At 38.9% G+C, this 18,575-nt stretch overlaps 2 protein-coding genes across 2 annotated transcripts in view; both read right to left on the reverse strand.

Annotated features, from left to right (window-relative positions):
• LOC128381096 (B-cell receptor CD22-like) overlaps positions 1-1,683 on the reverse strand; it is a 28,598-nt gene extending 26,915 nt beyond the window's left edge. Inside the window, exons 1-2 of the mRNA XM_053341051.1 lie at positions 1,654-1,683; positions 1,213-1,555 (exon numbers count right to left, since the gene is read on the reverse strand). Coding sequence (XP_053197026.1) covers positions 1,213-1,555; positions 1,654-1,683 — 373 coding nt within the window. The remainder of the gene's footprint in view (positions 1-1,212; positions 1,556-1,653) is intronic.
• A 3,034-nt stretch (positions 1,684-4,717) lies between these two features.
• Positions 4,718-18,288, reverse strand: LOC128381107 (carcinoembryonic antigen-related cell adhesion molecule 5-like). The gene is made up of 10 exons (XM_053341062.1): positions 18,253-18,288; positions 16,580-16,922; positions 16,236-16,457; positions 10,522-10,791; positions 7,454-7,714; positions 6,696-6,965; positions 5,542-5,802; positions 5,233-5,311; positions 5,049-5,106; positions 4,718-4,813 (listed from the first exon to the last, which is right to left on the reverse strand). The coding sequence occupies exons 1-10, from the start codon at positions 18,286-18,288 to the stop codon at positions 4,718-4,720; spliced, it is 1,896 nt and encodes a 631-aa protein (XP_053197037.1).
• Between the last annotated feature and the right edge of the window lie 287 nt (positions 18,289-18,575).

Genomic DNA, 18,575 nt, shown 5'->3' on the forward strand with positions numbered 1-18,575 from the left:
GACTTGATCAAATCAAATGTTTAACATGTTTAACAAGGTTGAGGAGATTAACAGCTGTATGTTGCTTTCTAAATAGACTATTTTACTCACATTTCACATCAATAATGTATTCAGATGTCTTCTTCCCCAGCTGGTTCTCAGCTGTACAGTAATACTCTCCAGAGTCAGAGGACTGGATGGAGCTGAAGACAAGCTGTGGTTCTTTACTGAGAGGTTGAAGGTCTGGATTTACATTCTTCTTGTACCAGGTGTATTTAGCTGCTGGGTTAGCATCACTGCTACAGGTCAGAGTCACTGAACTGCCCTCAATGATTTCACCAGAGGGACTCACTGACACAGAGGGAAGCTTTGGAGCATCTGGAGGAGAAAACATAGTTGGTCAACAGTGGAATAACTGACACAATGTAGGAAGCAAATGTGTGACACAAACTGAGGAGTGAAAGTTGATTCCCTCGTTGCTGCTCATGTTAAATTGTCTGTTACCTTGGAAAATTTTTGACATTGCGTTTGTGACATAGTTAACATACAGAGTGAAATGTATTATGAAGACAGCAGTGATCCCCCCATTCTTTAGTTGTCACAGTGAGACTGAATATATAATAGACTCCTGGTAAAAGAGTTTCTTTAACAGGAAGGATGAAACACTTCTAAACTGTTAAAACTCCATATTGCTCTGCAGTAACACAGAGCAGGTTGTATTGTATTGATACTGACAACAGTAGAGCTCAGTGAGAAAACATGGTGCCAATAACAAGTGAGGCAGTGGGGTCACTCATACTAGAAATACATGAAGTCATTGTACAGTACTTTAGATACATAAAAGGCTTTACAAGATGATGTTATGTTAGTGGAAGACTGAAGTAAACTCACAAACTGAAGGAGAGGCGAAATCCTCATATCCTGTAACAGCACAGGAGTAGCTGTCTGTATGATTGAAGTCGGTTGAATATGAAGAAGATGTTTCTCCACTAATTTTCTGTCCATTCTTGTACCAGATGAAGGAAGAACGATCAGGTAGATGACAGCTGCTTTGACACTTCAGCTCTGCTGAGGAAGGATTGATTGTTGATGGGATCACCTGCACCTGGAGATCTGGATATGTGAAGAAAGAACAGAAATATAATTTATGTTCATACACAAACACATTCACTGAACTATTTCCAAGATATTAACCATTTGAAACTAGATTAAATCTTCCAGTGAAAATGTTACCTCTGACAGTCAAAGTGACTCCAGGTACACCAGTATATTTCCCTCCTGGTTGGTTTGTTATGAACCTGAACTTGTACTCAGCTGAGTCTCTCTCTCTCAGGTCTGTGATTCTCAGAGTGCAGTCGTTCTTATCACAGTGATACTGCACACGACCTGCGTACTCTGAGTCTGTTTTCAGATCCACATGTTCATTAATCCTCTCTTTAGTAAACCAGAATGTTTCATCAACTGTAGTATTAACATTATTTATCCTGGATGGGTATCTGTAGGTGCAGTTTATGTCCACTGTTGATCCTTTTAAGGCACAGATGTGAGTAGAAGTGTAAGTCACTCCCCAGTCATTCTGACCCTGTACCACTGTAACAGAGAGCACATCAGAAACCACAATCAGATTTATAACAAGTTAAGAATAAATGAATAAGACAAAGTGGATCATGGCACCAATATGATTTTATCTGCAGTTGTTGTCATTCTAAGCTCCTCATTGTGCATCAGTCTAATTAGAACTGAACTGGGTGAACTCAGGCACAGAAAAGTCCAAAAATATTTATACATACTTTTGCAGTACAAAAAACTATTTTAAATGCAGTGTATAGTTAATCTCTCTGCAATGAGACAGAGCATGGTACAGTCTGAAGGTGCAGTGAAGGAACAAGAATATATTGAAGCTGTGAACATTAATGTGGTTTTACTGAACAGGATGAAAAGAACAAACATCATAGAGAGTCTGTTTGTCTTTAGTTTCCTCTTTGTTAGTTGTTTGGTCAAGTTGCTGCTCAGCTAAGTGTGAAAACGAGAAAGAAATGCAGAACATGACGTGTGAGAAACGTCTGTCAAGAAGTTTTCACAGGGAGGGGCAACTGTTATAGTTGTAATAGCTAAAACAGTTGTCCAGCTCTACAGCATGGAGTGCAGAAATCACCAAACTGATTAAAAACATCATGTTCAAGACGACATTCTGGTTTTACTGAACAAGATAGAAGAAGAAACTGAATCATTATAGTCTGTGCTTATCTTGTTTAGTTTCTTCTCTGTCAGTTGTTTGCTCAAGTTGCTGCTCAGTTAAGTGTGAAAACGAGAAAGAAATGCAGAACATGACATGTGAGAAACTTCTGAGAAGCGCCAAAATAAAATAGGTGTCAAGAAGTTTTCACAGGGAGGGGCAACTGTCATAGTTGTAACAGCTAAAACAGTTGTCCAGCTCTACAGTACAGAGTGCAGACATCACCAAACTGATTAAAAACATCATGGTCAAGATGATATTCTCAGTGCATTGCTGTACCATCATAGAACTATAAATATATTCATATGCATGAATAAAAATATATGATTCTTACAATCTATGGAGGGAGGGAGGACAAACCATATCAGCCAGGTCCCACCCCCACCACTCATGACGCAGACACAGCTCAACATCTTAATATAACATTATTAGTGTTCAGCAATTAATACTAATACTACCTATAATGGTAAATTTATTCACCATTTTGTCTTAATTCAACACGCTACTCTGAATAAGTATGTTAAATGTCCTACAATGTAAATGTAGATATACAGTACCTGACACAGAGAGAAGGAAGACAACAAATCCACCCGCTGCTGCCGTTAAACTCATAGCTGCTCCTCTCATCTCTCTGTGAGGCTTCAGAGACAATAAAATACATCAAATAATGTAAACAACATGTAATAGTCATATCAGTAAACTGTTCTACTTACAGCAGAGAAGGGCGTTGTCTGTTAAGATACTCGTCGTCTGTGATCTGTGAACAGAAGTCAAATATCAGGCTTAAGGTAAATGGGTACATTTCCTTCCTCTTTCTTATCACTATGAATATGCATGAGGGGCCAAGTGACAGTATAGGCGTATGTGACACCCAAGTTTCCTGTTCTATAGACACTTGTCTTGTCTTTAAGAGTAATAATGAGACATTTTTATTATCTTAATCTTTCAGTTTGTGCACAGTCTAAAGAAATCATGTGACAAAACTATCTGCAGGGCTAGACACCACAGAAGGAAAATGAGAAAATATGTTTTTTGTTGTTCCGGTGAACTGAGCCTTTAAAGCAGACAGTGGAGGGAGACCTCAGTGATGAAGCCTGAATCTGCAACACTGAAGCGTCACCACTAGATGGCAGTGAAACATCAGAGATACTGAATCACAACCCTGAGACAACATTTTACCATCCATCACTGATTGTTTACACACATTTAAAGTTACTTTCAGTACTTTTCACTTTTTATGATTGAGTTGCATCTTAATATGTTTACACTTGACATTAAATTCATTAATCATTACAGTTAGAGGTTCAGTTTCAGAAGCATTGATTGTTCACATTGGTGACCTTGTTGTACAGTAGTTGAACAAACTCTCACAGTCGAGGTGTCTAAGTATGAAAATGATTCAGTCAGTGATCTACAGCTGTCACTAACAAATATGGACTGTTATACTGAAAAGGCTTCATACTCTGTAAACTGCCACATATTCTGCTTCACTGAGTGACCCCAAAGAGTTTAAATGCACTGAAAAGAAGATAAACAGCTAACATGACAATTAAGGTCTTCTTCAATACAAACTGTGTCTGTGCATCTTCATTTTAGCAACATCCCAAATAAAATTTTAAAATAAAAGGGAAAGTGAGAAATAAATCAGCACAAAAGAACAGATTTAAAGAAAAGATTTAAATTTTATTTGTCTTCATATCTGGTAAATACATTCAGATCCTGAAAAATAAACATAAAAACTATTTAAAGCTGAAACTTTCTGCACACTGTCGCCCTCTGCAGCAGTGAGAGGGAACTGAAATCATGTTTCCAACTACAGAGATGTTGTGGAAGCTGGTTGTTTATTGTATATCAGCCACTGCAATACCTGGATAATGTGACATTCAGCAAAGTGTGATAGACCTGAGATTATGTTTGATGTGTGAAAATATACAGTAAACTGCACAAGAAGCCAATCAGGATTCCTCAAAAGTGATTAATTACAGTATGTACACATTGAAAATAACAGTTTGCATTGAAGCTCTAATCCTAAATATCTGTAATATAACTAAAAATAAGCTTGCATTAGTTCAGACAGAACACTCAGTAAATTATAAATCAGTTGAGTCACACACACCACCTGATATTCAACTGATCTAAACAATCAATCATGTTTGACACGTGGACATGATTCAGTTCAAGCTGCCATCAGCACATTCTTCTCAAAGCTTCTGCTATATGCTGTTACTGACTGTCTGTGCTGCTCACTTCTACCTGCTGCTGCTGCTGCTGAAAACTGAACATGAAAACGTCCACATGGTCCTCTACAGCCTCTCTCTCTCTCCACTCTCATATTTCACTGTTGTACTACTTTCTGTCTCCATCAGGTGAGTCCAGCCTCTGGTTCAACTGCATCAGAACAAAATCACATGACATTTAGATGAGGTACATCTAATAACTGTAACTATGAATCTAATGTCAGCCTGTTTTTTACCTTTCAGGAGGCTCCAACCTGACTGGATTTTACTTCAGGTTTTCGTAGACCTTTTCATTGTCTGTCTCTGCTGCAGTGTTGACCCGCCCGTCTGAGACGTTCTCATATACAGGACAAGAGTCCAGCTGATGGGGAGACATGACAATATGAGACTCAACAAGGATAATTTGTGTAATCTGCATAATAATAGAATTTTGAAAAATGTTTTAATAATAATACTTCAGACTTAATTCTGTGCTGAAATATTTACTGATTCATGATTTCATGTTGATAACAAAATGTGTTCTAGTACGTTTACAAATCAAATAATTATAACTGTACTTTAGGGCAAGTTGTGTCAATAGTGTCTCTCTCTCTCACCTCTATAGTCCATACAAGTTCATTCAGTTCAGTGGTGGAGCTCAGAGCTTTCTTCTTCCTGCATTGAATCCAACAAAAACAAGAAATCTTTAACAAAATTAAAATTATAAACTTAAAACTTTGAAAATGTTTGCATAAGAAGATAAATGAAAGGATGTTGTCTTTATTATTTTACCTCATCCACAGAATCAAGAGAAGCAGAGGAATCAGTATCAGGACCGCCAGAGTCAACCCAATGATGATCATCATTAATACTGATTTCCCTAAAAAATGGGACAACAGAAAGAAGATAAACCTCTTCAATAAGATAGTGTGTGTGTGTGTGTGTGTGTGTGTGTGTGTGTGTGTGTGTGTGTGTGTGTGTGTGTGTGTGTGTGTGTGTGTGTGTGTGTGTGTGTGTGTGCGTGTGTGTGTGTGTGTGTGTGTGTGCATGTGAGTGTGTGTGTGTCTGTGTGTGTGTGTGTGTGTGTGAAGCTCAATGAGTATAACTTACCTTTCACAACAATCAGATGTAAGGTGGAGTTATGACGACCTCTTCTGTTCTGGGCTTCACAGTAATAATTCCCACTGTGTTCAGGTCTGACATCAGTGATGGTGAAGATCTGTCCTGATGCTTTTGGTGAGTCTTCATTCTTCTTGAACCAGGTGTAATTAGCTGCTGGGTTAGCATCACTGCTACAAGTCAGATTCACTGAACTGCCCTCCACTATCTCAGCAGAGGGACTCACTGACACAGAGGGAAGCTTTGGAGCATCTGGAGGAGAAAACATTTATGGAGATGCATCTCAATATTATATGTATTGTTAAAGGATTATTTCTGTTGTGTACATGTGTAGATGTCTTTAATGTTATTAAGCATCTTCCAAATATTATGGTTTTGAATGTTTTATTTGAAAATTGTGACAAATTGATGTATGCCATTCTTTTGAACCGCCAGCAGGAGGTGTCAAAGTTTTATATAACAAACTAATTTTAGTCATTCCCTCTGGGATAATAATGATGCCAGTCTACTGCATGTTGAACCTGTAGCTTTCTAAAGCTTAAATGTTCTTGCCATCACACCGTTAGTTAACCTGACTGTTGTTGCTGTGTATGGTCACATGACCAGCCTTGTCTTTGCTTTCCTAGCAAAAAATCGAGCAGTTGGTTGAATGTCCTCTTTGCTTCAATCATGAAACTCGAAACAACTTGTGAACCCACCTGTGGCCTAAAATATTTATAGATATTTTGTACTTACACTGGACATCAGTGAATAGAAATGAAGAGTTGATCTGTCCATATTTGTTCTCAGACTTGCAGTAGTAGATCCCTGTGTCCTCAGAGCTGATGGAGGTAAAATGAAAACGTCCTTCTGACCTTTGAAGCAGTGTTTGGTTGTCCTTGTACCAGGTGTAATTAGCTGCTGGGTTAGCATCACTGCTACAGGTCAGATTCACCGAACTGCCCTCCACTATCTCAGCAGAGGGACTCACTGACACAGAGGGAAGTTTTGGAGCATCTGAAGGAAATATATTAATATGCATTAACAATAAAATGAAGAATGGTTGCATTAGTTTAACATGATGAACTGAAGCTGCTCAGTGAACTACAGCAGAGGACTGAATGTGAAGCAGGCAGAGCTGAAGAAAGCAGACATGTTTTACTCACATTTCACATCAATAAAGATGTATTCAGATGACCTCTTCCCCAGCTGGTTGTCAGCTGTACAGTAATACTCTCCAGAGTCAGAGGACTGGATGGAGCTGAAGATAAACTGTGGTTCTTTACTGAGAGGTTGAAGGTCTGGATTTACATTCTCCTTGTACCAGGTGTATTTAGCTGCTGGGTTAGCATCACTGCTACAGGTCAGAGTCACTGAACTGCCCTCAATGATTTCACCAGAGGGACTCACTGACACAGAGGGAAGCTTTGGAGCATCTGGAAGAGAAAACATAGTTGGTAAACAGTGGAATAACTGACACAATCTAAGAAGCAAATGTTTGACAGAAAGTGTGAAATGCATTATAAAGACAGCAGTGATCCCCCCATATTTTAATTTTCACAAATGACTGAAGATATTATAAATCAAGTTGTTAAGCACCTGGTAAAAGAGTTTATCTAATAGGAAGGATAAAATATTTCTAAACTGTTAAAACTACATATTTCTCTGCAGTAACAGAGCAGGTTCTATTGCATTGATACTGACAACAGTAGAGCTCAATAAGAAAAACATGGTGCCAATAACATTTATGGAGATGCATCTCAATATTATATGTAATGTTAAAAGATTATTTCTATTGTGTGCATGTCTAGATGCCTTTAATTATCGAGCAGCTGGTTGAATGTCCTCTTTGCTTCAATCATGAAACTCGAAACAACGTGAATCCACCTGTGGCCTAAAATATTTATAGATTTTTTGTACTTACACTTGACATCAATGAATAGAAATGAAGAGTTGATAAGTCCATATTTATTTTCAGACTTGCAGTAGTAGATCCCTTTGTCCTCAGAGCTGATGGAAGTGAAATGAAAATGTCCTTCTGACCTTTGAAGTAGTGTTTGGTTGTCCTTGTACCAGGTGTAATTAGCTGCTGGGTTAGCATCACTACTACAGGTCAGAGTCACTGAACTGCCCTCCACTATCTCAGCAGAGGGACTCACTGACACAGAGGGAAGCTTTGGAGCATCTGGAGGAGAAAACATTTATGGAGATGCATCTCAATATTATATGTATTGTTAAAGGATTATTTCTGTTGTGTACATGTGTAGATGCCTTTAATGTTATTAAGCATCTTCCAAATATTATGGTTTTGAATGTTTTATTTGAAAATTATGACAAATTGATGTCTGCCATTCTTTTGAACCGCCAGCAGGAGGTGTCAAAGTTTTATATAACAAACTAATTTTAGTCATTCCCTCTGGGATAATAATGATGTCAGTCTACTGCATGTTGAACCTGTAGCTTTCTAAAGCTTAAATGTTCTTGCCATCACACTGTTAGTTAACCTGACTGTTGTTGCTGTGTATGGTCACATGACCAGCCTTGTCTTTGCTTTCCTAGAAAAAAATCGAGCAGTTGGTTGAATGTCCTCTTTGCTTCAATCATGAAACTCGAAACAACTTGTGAATCCACCTGTGGCCTAAAATATTTATAGATATTTTGTACTTACACTGGACATCAGTGAATAGAAATGAAGAGTTGATCTGTCCATATTTGTTCTCAGATTTGCAGTAGTAGATCCCTGTGTCCTCAGAGCTGATGGAGGTGAAATGAAAATGTCCTTCTGACCTTTGAAGCAGTGTTTGGTTGTCCTTGTACCAGGTGTAATTAGCTGCTGGGTTAGCATCACTGCTACAGGTCAGATTCACCGAACTGCCCTCCATTATCTCAGCAGAGGGACTCACTGACACAGAGGGAAGCTTTGGAGCATCTGAAGGAAATATATTAATATGCATTAACAATAAAATGAAGAATGGTTGCATTAGTTTAACATGATGAACTGAAGCTGCTCAGTGAACTACAGCAGAGGACTGAATGTGAAGCAGGCAGAGCTGAAGAAAGCAGACATGTTTTACTCACATTTCACATCAATAAAGATGTATTCAGATGTCCTCTTCCCCAGCTGGTTCTCAGCTGTACAGTAATACTCTCCAGAGTCAGAGGACTGGATGGAGCTGAAGACAAGCTGTGGTTCTTTACTGAGAGGTTGAAGGTCTGGATTTACATTCTTCTTGTACCAGGTGTATTTAGCTGCTGGGTTAGCATCACTGCTACAGGTCAGAGTCACTGAACTGCCCTCAATGATTTCACCAGAGGGACTCACTGACACAGAGGGAAGCTTTGGAGCATCTGGAAGAGAAAACATAGTTGGTAAAGAGTGGAATAACTGACACAATCTAAGAAGCAAATGTTTGACAGAAAGTGTGAAATGCATTATAAAGACAGCAGTGATCCCCCCATATTTTAATTTTCACAAATGACTGAAGATATTATAAATCAAGTTGTTAAGCACCTGGTAAAAGAGTTTCTCTAATAGGAAGGATAAAATATTTCTAAACTGTTAAAACTACATATTTCTCTGCAGTAACAGAGCAGGTTCTATTGCATTGATACTGACAACAGTAGAGCTCAATAAGAAAAACATGGTGCCAATAACATTCATGGAGATGCATCTCAATATTATATGTAATGTTAAAAGATTATTTCTATTGTGTGCATGTCTAGATGCCTTTATTTATCGAGCAGCTGGTTGAATGTCCTCTTTGCTTCAATCATGAAACTCGAAACAACTTGTGAATCCACCTGTGGTCTAAAATATTTATAGATATTTTGTACTTACACTTGACATCAATGAATAGAAATGAAGAGTTGACCAGTCCATATTTATTTTCAGACTTGCAGTAGTAGATCCCTTTGTCCTCAGAGCTGATGGAAGTGAAATGAAAATGTCCCTCTGACCTTTGAAGTAGTGTTTGGTTCTCCTTGTACCAGGTGTATTTAGCTGCTGGGTTAGCATCACTGCTACAGGTCAGATTCACTGAACTGCCCTCCACTATCTCAGCAGAGGGACTCACTGACACAGAGGGAAGCTTTGGAGCATCTGGAGGAGAAAACATTTATGGAGATGCATCTCAATATTATATGTATTGTTAAAGGATTATTTCTGTTGTGTACATGTGTAGATGCCTTTAATGTTATTAAGCATCTTCCAAATATTATGGTTTTGAATGTTTTATTTGAAAATTATGACAAATTGATGTCTGCCATTCTTTTGAACCGCCAGCAGGAGGTGTCAAAGTTTTATATAACAAACTAATTTTAGTCATTCCCTGTGGGATAATAATGATGTCAGTCTACTGCATGTTGAACCTGTAGCTTTCTAAAGCTTAAATGTTCTTGCCATCACACTGTTAGTTAACCTGACTGTTGTTGCTGTGTATGGTCACATGACCAGCCTTGTCTTTGCTTTCCTAGCAAAAAATCGAGCAGTTGGTTGAATGTCCTCTTTGCTTCAATCATGAAACTCGAAACAACTTGTGAATCCACCTGTGGCCTAAAATATTTATAGATATTTTGTACTTACACTGGACATCAGTGAATAGAAATGAAGAGTTGATCTGTCCATATTTGTTCTCAGACTTGCAGTAGTAGATCCCTGTGTCCTCAGAGCTGATGGAGGTGAAATGAAAATGTCCTTCTGACCTTTGAAGCAGTGTTTGGTTGTCCTTGTACCAGGTGTAATTAGCTGCTGGGTTAGCATCACTACTACAGGTCAGATTCACCGAACTGCCCTCCACTATCTCAGCAGAGGGACTTACTGACACAGAGGGAAGCTTTGGAGCATCTGAAGGAAATATATTAATATGCATTAACAATAAAATGAAGAATGGTTGCATTAGTTTAACATGATGAACTGAAGCTGCTCAGTGAACTACAGCAGAGGACTGAATGTGAAGCAGGCAGAGCTGAAGAAAGCAGACATGTTTTACTCACATTTCACATCAATAAAGATGTATTCAGATGTCCTCTTCCCCAGCTGGTTCTCAGCTGTACAGTAATACTCTCCAGAGTCAGAGGACTGGATGGAGCTGAAGACAAGCTGTGGTTCTTTACTGAGAGGTTGAAGGTCTGGATTTACATTCTTCTTGTACCAGGTGTATTTAGCTGCTGGGTTAGCATCACTGCTACAGGTCAGAGTCACTGAACTGCCCTCAATGATTTCACCAGAGGGACTCACTGACACAGAGGGAAGCTTTGGAGCATCTGGAAGAGAAAACATAGTTGGTAAAGAGTGGAATAACTGACACAATCTAAGAAGCAAATGTTTGACAGAAAGTGTGAAATGCATTATAAAGACAGCAGTGATCCCCCCATATTTTAATTTTCACAAATGACTGAAGATATTATAAATCAAGTTGTTAAGCACCTGGTAAAAGAGTTTCTCTAATAGGAAGGATAACATATTTCTAAACTGTTAAAACTACATATTTCTCTGCAGTAACAGAGCAGGTTCTATTGCATTGATACTGACAACAGTAGAGCTCAATAAGAAAAACATGGTGCCAATAACATTTATGGAGATGCATCTCAATATTATATGTAATGTTAAAAGATTATTTCTATTGTGTGCATGTCTAGATGCCTTTATTCATCGAGCAGCTGGTTGAATGTCCTCTTTGCTTCAATCATGAAACTCGAAACAACGTGAATCCACCTGTGGCCTAAAATATTTATAGATATTTTGTACTTACACTTGACATCAATGAATAGAAATGAAGAGTTGATAAGTCCATATTTATTTTCAGACTTGCAGTAGTAGATCCCTGTGTCCTCAGAGCTGATGGAAGTGAAATGAAAATGTCCTTCTGACCTTTGAAGTAGTGTTTGGTTGTCCTTGTACCAGGTGTAATTAGCTGCTGGGTTAGCATCACTACTACAGGTCAGATTCACTGAACTGCCCTCCACTATCTCAGCAGAGGGACTCACTGACACAGAGGGAAGCTTTGGAGCATCTGGAGGAGATATATCAGTATGAATTAAAAGCAAGGTGAGGAAGGGTTGCATTATCATAACCAGAACTCCCTCTATTGAACACATCACTCCTGCCCTGCAGCAACTTCACTGGCTCCCTATCAAATCCTGCACTGACTTTAAGATTCTATTCCTCACGTTCAAGATCCTTCCCAACCTGGCATCATCATATCTCTCTGAACGTATTCACATCTACACACCTTCTCAAACTCTCCGATCCTCCTCTGCCAACCAGCTCTGCCAACTTATCCACCATGGGGTCAAGAGCTTTCAGCCAATCTGCCCCCCGCGTATGGAACCCTCTCCTACCAGACATTCTATGGAACTCTCTCCCACCAGACATTCTATGGAACTCTCTCCCACCAGACATTCTATGGAACTCTCTCCTACCGGACATTCTATGGAACTCTCTCGTACCAGACATTCTATGGAACTCTCTCCCACCAGACATTCTATGGAACTCTCTACTACCAGACACTCCACGGAACCCTCTCCCACCAGACATTCTATGGAACTCTCTCCTACCAGACACTCTATGGAACTCTCTCCTACCAGACATTCTATGGAACTCTCTCCCCTATGGAACTCTCTACCACCAGACATTCTATGGAACTCTCTCCCCTATGGAACTCTCTACCACCAGACATTCTATGGAACTCTCTCCCACCAGACATTCTATGGAACTCTCTCCCACCAGACATTCTATGGAATTCTCTCCTACCAGACATTCTATGGAACTCTCTCCCACCAGACATTCTATGGAACCCTCTCCCACCAGACATTCTATGGAACTCTCTCCCACCAGACATTCTATGGAACCCTCTCCTACCAGACATTCTATGGAACTCTCTCCCACCAGACATTCTATGGAACCCTCTCCTACCAGACATTCTATGGAACTCTCTCCCACCAGACATTCTATGGAGCTCTCTCCCACCAGACATTCACACTTCGGACTCTGTCTCCACCTTTAAATCCCGCCTGAAAACGCACTTATTCAGAGTGGCATACTCTGTCTCTCACTAACTATACAATCTTCATTCTTGTTTATTTATTGTACTAATGCACTTTGTAGTCACGTTCATATTTATTCTTTATCCTTGCACTAAATGTCACCTGATTTATATTGTTTGAAATACTGTTGTTGTGTTATATGTGCCTTGTAAGGTGACCTTGAGTGCTTTGAAAGGCGCCTTTAAATAAAATGCATTATTATCATTATTATCATTATTATTATTATTATTATTATTATTATTAGTTCAACATGATGAACTGAAGCTGCTCAGTGAACTACAGCAGCAGACTGAAAGTGAAGCAGGCAGAGCTGAAGAAAGCAGACATGTTCAAAACAATCAAATCAAATATTTTCCAGTCTTTAACAAGGTTCAGGAGATTAACAGTTGTATAGACTGTTTTACTCACATTTCACATCAATAAAGATGTATTCAGATGTCCTCTTCCACGGCTGGTTGTCAGCTGTACAGTAATACTCTCCAGAGTCAGATGACTGGATGGAGCTGAAGACAAGCTGTGGTTCTTTACTGAGAGGTTGAAAGTCTGGATTTACATTCTTCTTGTACCAGGTGTATTTAGCTGCTGGGTTAGTATCACTGCTACAGGTCAGAGTCACTGAACTGCCCTCAATGATTTCACCAGAGGGACTCACTGACACAGAGGGAAGCTTTGAAACATCTAGAGAAGAAAACATAGTTGGTCAACAGTGGAATAACTGACACAATATAAGAAGCAAATGTTTGACACAAAGTGAGGAGTGAAGGTTGATTCCCTCGTTGCTGCTCATATTAAAATAAACTGTCTGTTACCTTGGAAACATTTTGACATTGTGTTTGTGACATAGTTAGGTTAAACTCACACACAGAGTTAACAGAGTGTAAACATTTTTATAAAAACAGCAGTGATGCCCCCATTTTTTAATTTTCACAGTGAGACTGACGATATAATGAATCTAGTTGTTAAGCACCTGGTAAAAGAGTTTCTCTAATAGGAAGGATGAAACATTTCTACATTTTTTAAACTACATATTTCTCTGCAGTAACACAGATCATGTTGTATTGTATTGATACTGACAACAGTAGAACTTGAAGAGAAAAACCTGTTGCCAATAACAAGTGAGGCAGTGGGGTCACTCATACTAGAAATACATGAAGTCATTGTACAGTACTTTAGATAAAATGCTTCAAAAGATGCTGTTATGTTAGTGGAAGACTGTGAAGAAAACTCACAAACTGAAGGAGAGGGGAAATCCACATATCCTGTAACAGCACAGGAATAGCTGTCTGCATCATTGAAGTTGGTTGTATAAGAAGAAGATGCTTGTCTAGTAATTTTCTGTCCATTCTTGTACCAGATGAAGGAAGAACTGTCAGGTAGACGACAGCTGCTTTGACACTTCAGCTCTGCTGAGGAAGGATTGATTGTTGATGGGATCACCTTCACCTGGAGATCTGGAACTGTGCAGAAAGAACAGAAATGTAATTTATGTTCATACACACACAAACATTTACCAGTAATTTCCAAGATATTAAGCATTTGAAATTCAAATAGGACTTTCCAATGAAAATGTTACCTGTGACAGTCAAAGTGACTCCAGGTTTACCAGTATATTTCCCTCCTGGTTGGTTTGTTATGAATCTGAACTTGTACTCAGCTGAGTCTCTCTCTCTCAGGTCTGTGATTGTCAGAGTGCAGTTCTTCTTATCACAGTGATACTGCACACGACCTGCGTACTCTGAGTCTGTTCTCAGATCCACGTGATCATTATTACTCCTCTTAGTAAACCAGAATGTTTCATCAACTGCAGTATCAGCATTATTTATCCTGGATGGGTAACTGTAGGTGCAGTGTATGTCCACTGTCGATCCTTTTGTGGCACAGATGTGAGTAGAGGTGTAAATCACTCCCCAGTCATTCTGACCCTGTACCACTGTAACACAGAGCACATCAGAAACCACAATCAGATTTATAACAAGTTAAAGTCTGTGTAAAGTAAGAATAAATATGTTTTCTGAGTTTGGCGTACCACAGAAAAATGTGTTGTTGACCACCCTGCCAAATTTTTGAAATTAGGCTTCAAAGTTGTGTAAAACTCAGTCTCTTTCTCTGCTCCCAAACGTTGTGGGAGTGCCCACTGAGTTCACTGAAACCCCGTCCCCTACCAAGTGTCACCTGTCAATCAAAGTCACCACTTCTACCAGAAATATGGACGCTACGTCTGAGAGCTTTCTGCTGCTAGCTCGGCTGCTAACTGGGCTGCTAACTCAGCTGGTAGCGCGTCGGGTAACGTGTCGGCTAACTCGGTGGCTATCTCGGTGGCTAACTCAGCTAACTGGCTAACTGTAAAATGTAGTAGTAGTAGTAGTAGTGTGCACTGAATGTATTTATACCTCTATAGCAGCAGGGGCAGGTTTATGCTAATCACTGCCACGTTACGTAACGCGGCAGTGATTAGCATAAACCCACCCACTAAATTCTGAACACAGAAATCTTGAAACACAGTTTGTGAAGCCTAGCTCCGCAATTCAAATCTAAATGGTTGAAATGCTTTTTACACCTTTTTTAGAAATAGATTTATGACCTATTTAATGTGTTTAGAAGAAAATGTCTGAATTCACTTTACTTTGTCTTTAAGAATCATTGAATGAGACAAAGTGGATCATGGCACCAATATGATTTTATCAGCAATCGTTGCCATTCAAAGCTCCTCATTGTGCATCAATCTAACGAGAAATGAACTGGGTGAACACAGGGTTAAATAAATGTATGAATAATTTTAATTATAATTTGATGCTGTTTACAGTTAATCTCTCTGCACTTAGACAGAACATCGTACAGTCTAAAGGTGCAGTGAAGGAACAATAATGTATTGAAGCTCTGAACATTAATGTGGTTTTACTGAACATGACGAGAAGAAGAAACTGAATCATTAGAGGGTCTGTGCTTGTCTTGTTTAGTGTCCTGTCTGTTTCTTCTTTGTTGCTGCTCAGCTAAATGTGAAAACATGAAGTGTAGGAAACTACTGAGGGCAACTAAAATAAAATGGGTGTCAATGCGTTGTTACAGAAAAGGGAAACTGTTAAAGATGTAGAGGTAAACAGCTAAAACAGTTGTCCAGCTCTACAGTATAGAGTGCAGAAATCACCAAACTGATTAAGGACATCTTGTGGAGATGATACTCTAAGTGCATTGCTGTACCACCATAATAACTATGATTGTATAAAACTATATGATTCTTACAATTAATGGAGGGAGAGTGGACAAACCATATCAGCCAGGCCCTTAATTCAATATGTGTGTGTGTGTGTGTGTGTGTGTGTTTGTGTGTGTGTGTGTGTGTGTGTGTGTGTGTGTGTGTGTGTGTGTGTGCGTGCGTGCGTGCGTGCGTGCGTGCATGTGTTTTCCCCAAGAGTTTATCCATTAGGAAGGTTAAAATAAAGCTAAACTGTTAAAACTACATATTTCTCTGCAGTAACACAGAGCATGTTGTATTGTATTGATATTGACAACAGTAGAGCTCAATGAGAAAAACATGGTGCCAATAACAAGTGAGGCAGTGGGGTCACTCATACTAGAAATACATGCAGTCATTGTACAGTACTTTAGATAAAAGGCTCCACAAGATGCTGTTATGTTAGTGGAAGACTGTGAAGAAAACTCACAAACTGAACGAGAGGGGAAATCCTCATGTCCTGCAACAGCACAGGAATAGCTGTCTGTATGATTGAAGTTGGTTGTATAAGAAGAAGATGCTTGTCTATTAATTTTCTGTCCATTCTTGTACCAGATGAAGGAAGAACGATCAGGTAGACGACAACTGCTGTGACACTTCAGCTCTGCTAAGGAATGATTGATTGTTGATGGGATCACCTTCACCTGCAGATCTGGATCTGTGTAAAAAGAACAGAAATGTAATTTATATTCATACACACACAAACATTCACAGAACTATTTACAAGATATTAACCATTTGAGATTTGATTATATTTTTCAATGAAAATGTTACCTCTGACAGTCAAAGTGATTCCAGGGAAACCAGTATATTTCCCTCCTGGTTGGTTTGTTATGAACCTGAACTTGTACTCAGCTGAGTCTCTCTCTCTCAGGTCTGTGATTCTCAGAGTGCAGTCGTTCTTATCACAGTGATACTGCACACGACCTGCGTACTCTGAGACTGTTTTCAGATCCACATGTTCATTAATGCTCTCTTTAGTAAACCAGAATGTTTCATCAACTACAGTATCAACATTATTTATCCTGGATGGGTAACTGTAGGTGCAGTGTATGTACACTGTTGATCCTTTTAAGGCACAGATGTGAGTAGAAGTGTAAGTCACTCCCCAGCCATTCTGACCCTGTACCACTGTAACACAGAGCACATCAGAAACCACAATCAGATTTATAACAAGTTAAGAATAAATGAATAAGACAAAGTGGATCATGGCACCAATATGATTTTATCTGCAGTTGTTGTCATTCTAAGCTCCTCATCGTACAACAATCTAACTAGAACTGAACTGGGTGAACACAGGAATATAAAAGTCCAAAGACAATCTTATGAATAATTTTAATTTACAGTAAAACAGAATGAGAAGAAGAAACTGAATAATCAGAGAGTATGTGCTCGTCTTGTTTAATTTCCTGTCTGTTTGTTCTTTGGTCAAGTTGCTGCTCAGCTAAGTGTGAAAACGAGAAAGAAATGCAGAACATGAAGTGTGAGAAACTTCTGAGAGTCGCTGAGGCAAAATAGGTGTCATAAAGTTTTCACAGGGAGGGGCAACTGTTATAGTTGTAACAGCTAAAACAGTTGTCCAGCACTCCACAGAGTGCGGAAATCAACAAACTGATTAAAAACATCATGTTCGAGATGAAATTTTCAGTGCATTGCTGTACCATCATAGAACTATAAATATATTCATATGCATGAATAAAAATATATGATTCTTACAATCTATGGAGGGAGGGAGGACAAACCATATCAGCCAGGCCCCACGCCCACCACTTATGACGCAGACACAGCTCAACATCTTAATATAACATTATTAGTGTTCAGCAATTAATACTATTATTTTTTACCGTTTTGTCTTAATTCAACACGCTACTCTGAATAAGTGTTAAATGACCTACAATGTAAATGTAGATATACAGTACCTGACACAGAGAGAAGGAAGACAACAAATCCACTGGCTGCTGCTGTTAAACTCATAGCTGCTCCTCTCATCTCTCTGTGAGGCTTCAGAGACAATAAAATACATCAAATAATGTAAACAACATGTAATAATCATATCAGTAAACTGTTCTACTTACAGCAGAGAAGGGCGTTGTCTGTTAAGATGCTTGTCCTCTGTGATCTGTGAGCAGAACTCAGATATCAGGGTGTTAAATGGAGGTGCTATTCTTCCTGTTTGTTAGTGTTATGAATATGCATGAGGGGCCAAATGACAATGTAGGCGTATGTGACAAGCAAGTTTCCTGTTCTCTAGAAACTTGATGTGATCTTTGCTATAGAGAATAAGAGACCAGTCTTCTGGCCTTAATTAATTTAATTAGTAATATCAGGAGAAAAGAGAAATAATGAGACATTTATATTATTTTAATCTTTCAGTGTGTGGACAGTTCAGTGTCTAAAGAAAACACGTGACATATGTGTGACATTTGGTTTGATGCATCTTCTCACACCTCTAGTGCATGTTGAGACACTGAATACACCACCATGAGTTCAAAGAGATGTAGTGCATCAGTATGGGAAGTAAGAAGTCACATGGTCAGCAGTGTTTAGTGCAAGTGTTAACAAACAAGTAAAAAGCAAACTACATCAAAATATGATGCAGAGATCAATGTGTAAATCACAAAATGTTTTATATCTACAGATGTAAACTCACTCATTCACAATCATTCTGACTGTAACACAGAGCTCATCAGAAATCAGTTCTTCTGCTGTGTAAAGATGCACCGATGCCCTCTATAGTTTATCTCGTTTACCTATGAATCATGAAACAAAT

The sequence above is a fragment of the Scomber japonicus genome, chromosome 2, assembly GCF_027409825.1.
Source record: "Scomber japonicus isolate fScoJap1 chromosome 2, fScoJap1.pri, whole genome shotgun sequence".
NCBI lineage: Eukaryota > Metazoa > Chordata > Actinopteri > Scombriformes > Scombridae > Scomber > Scomber japonicus.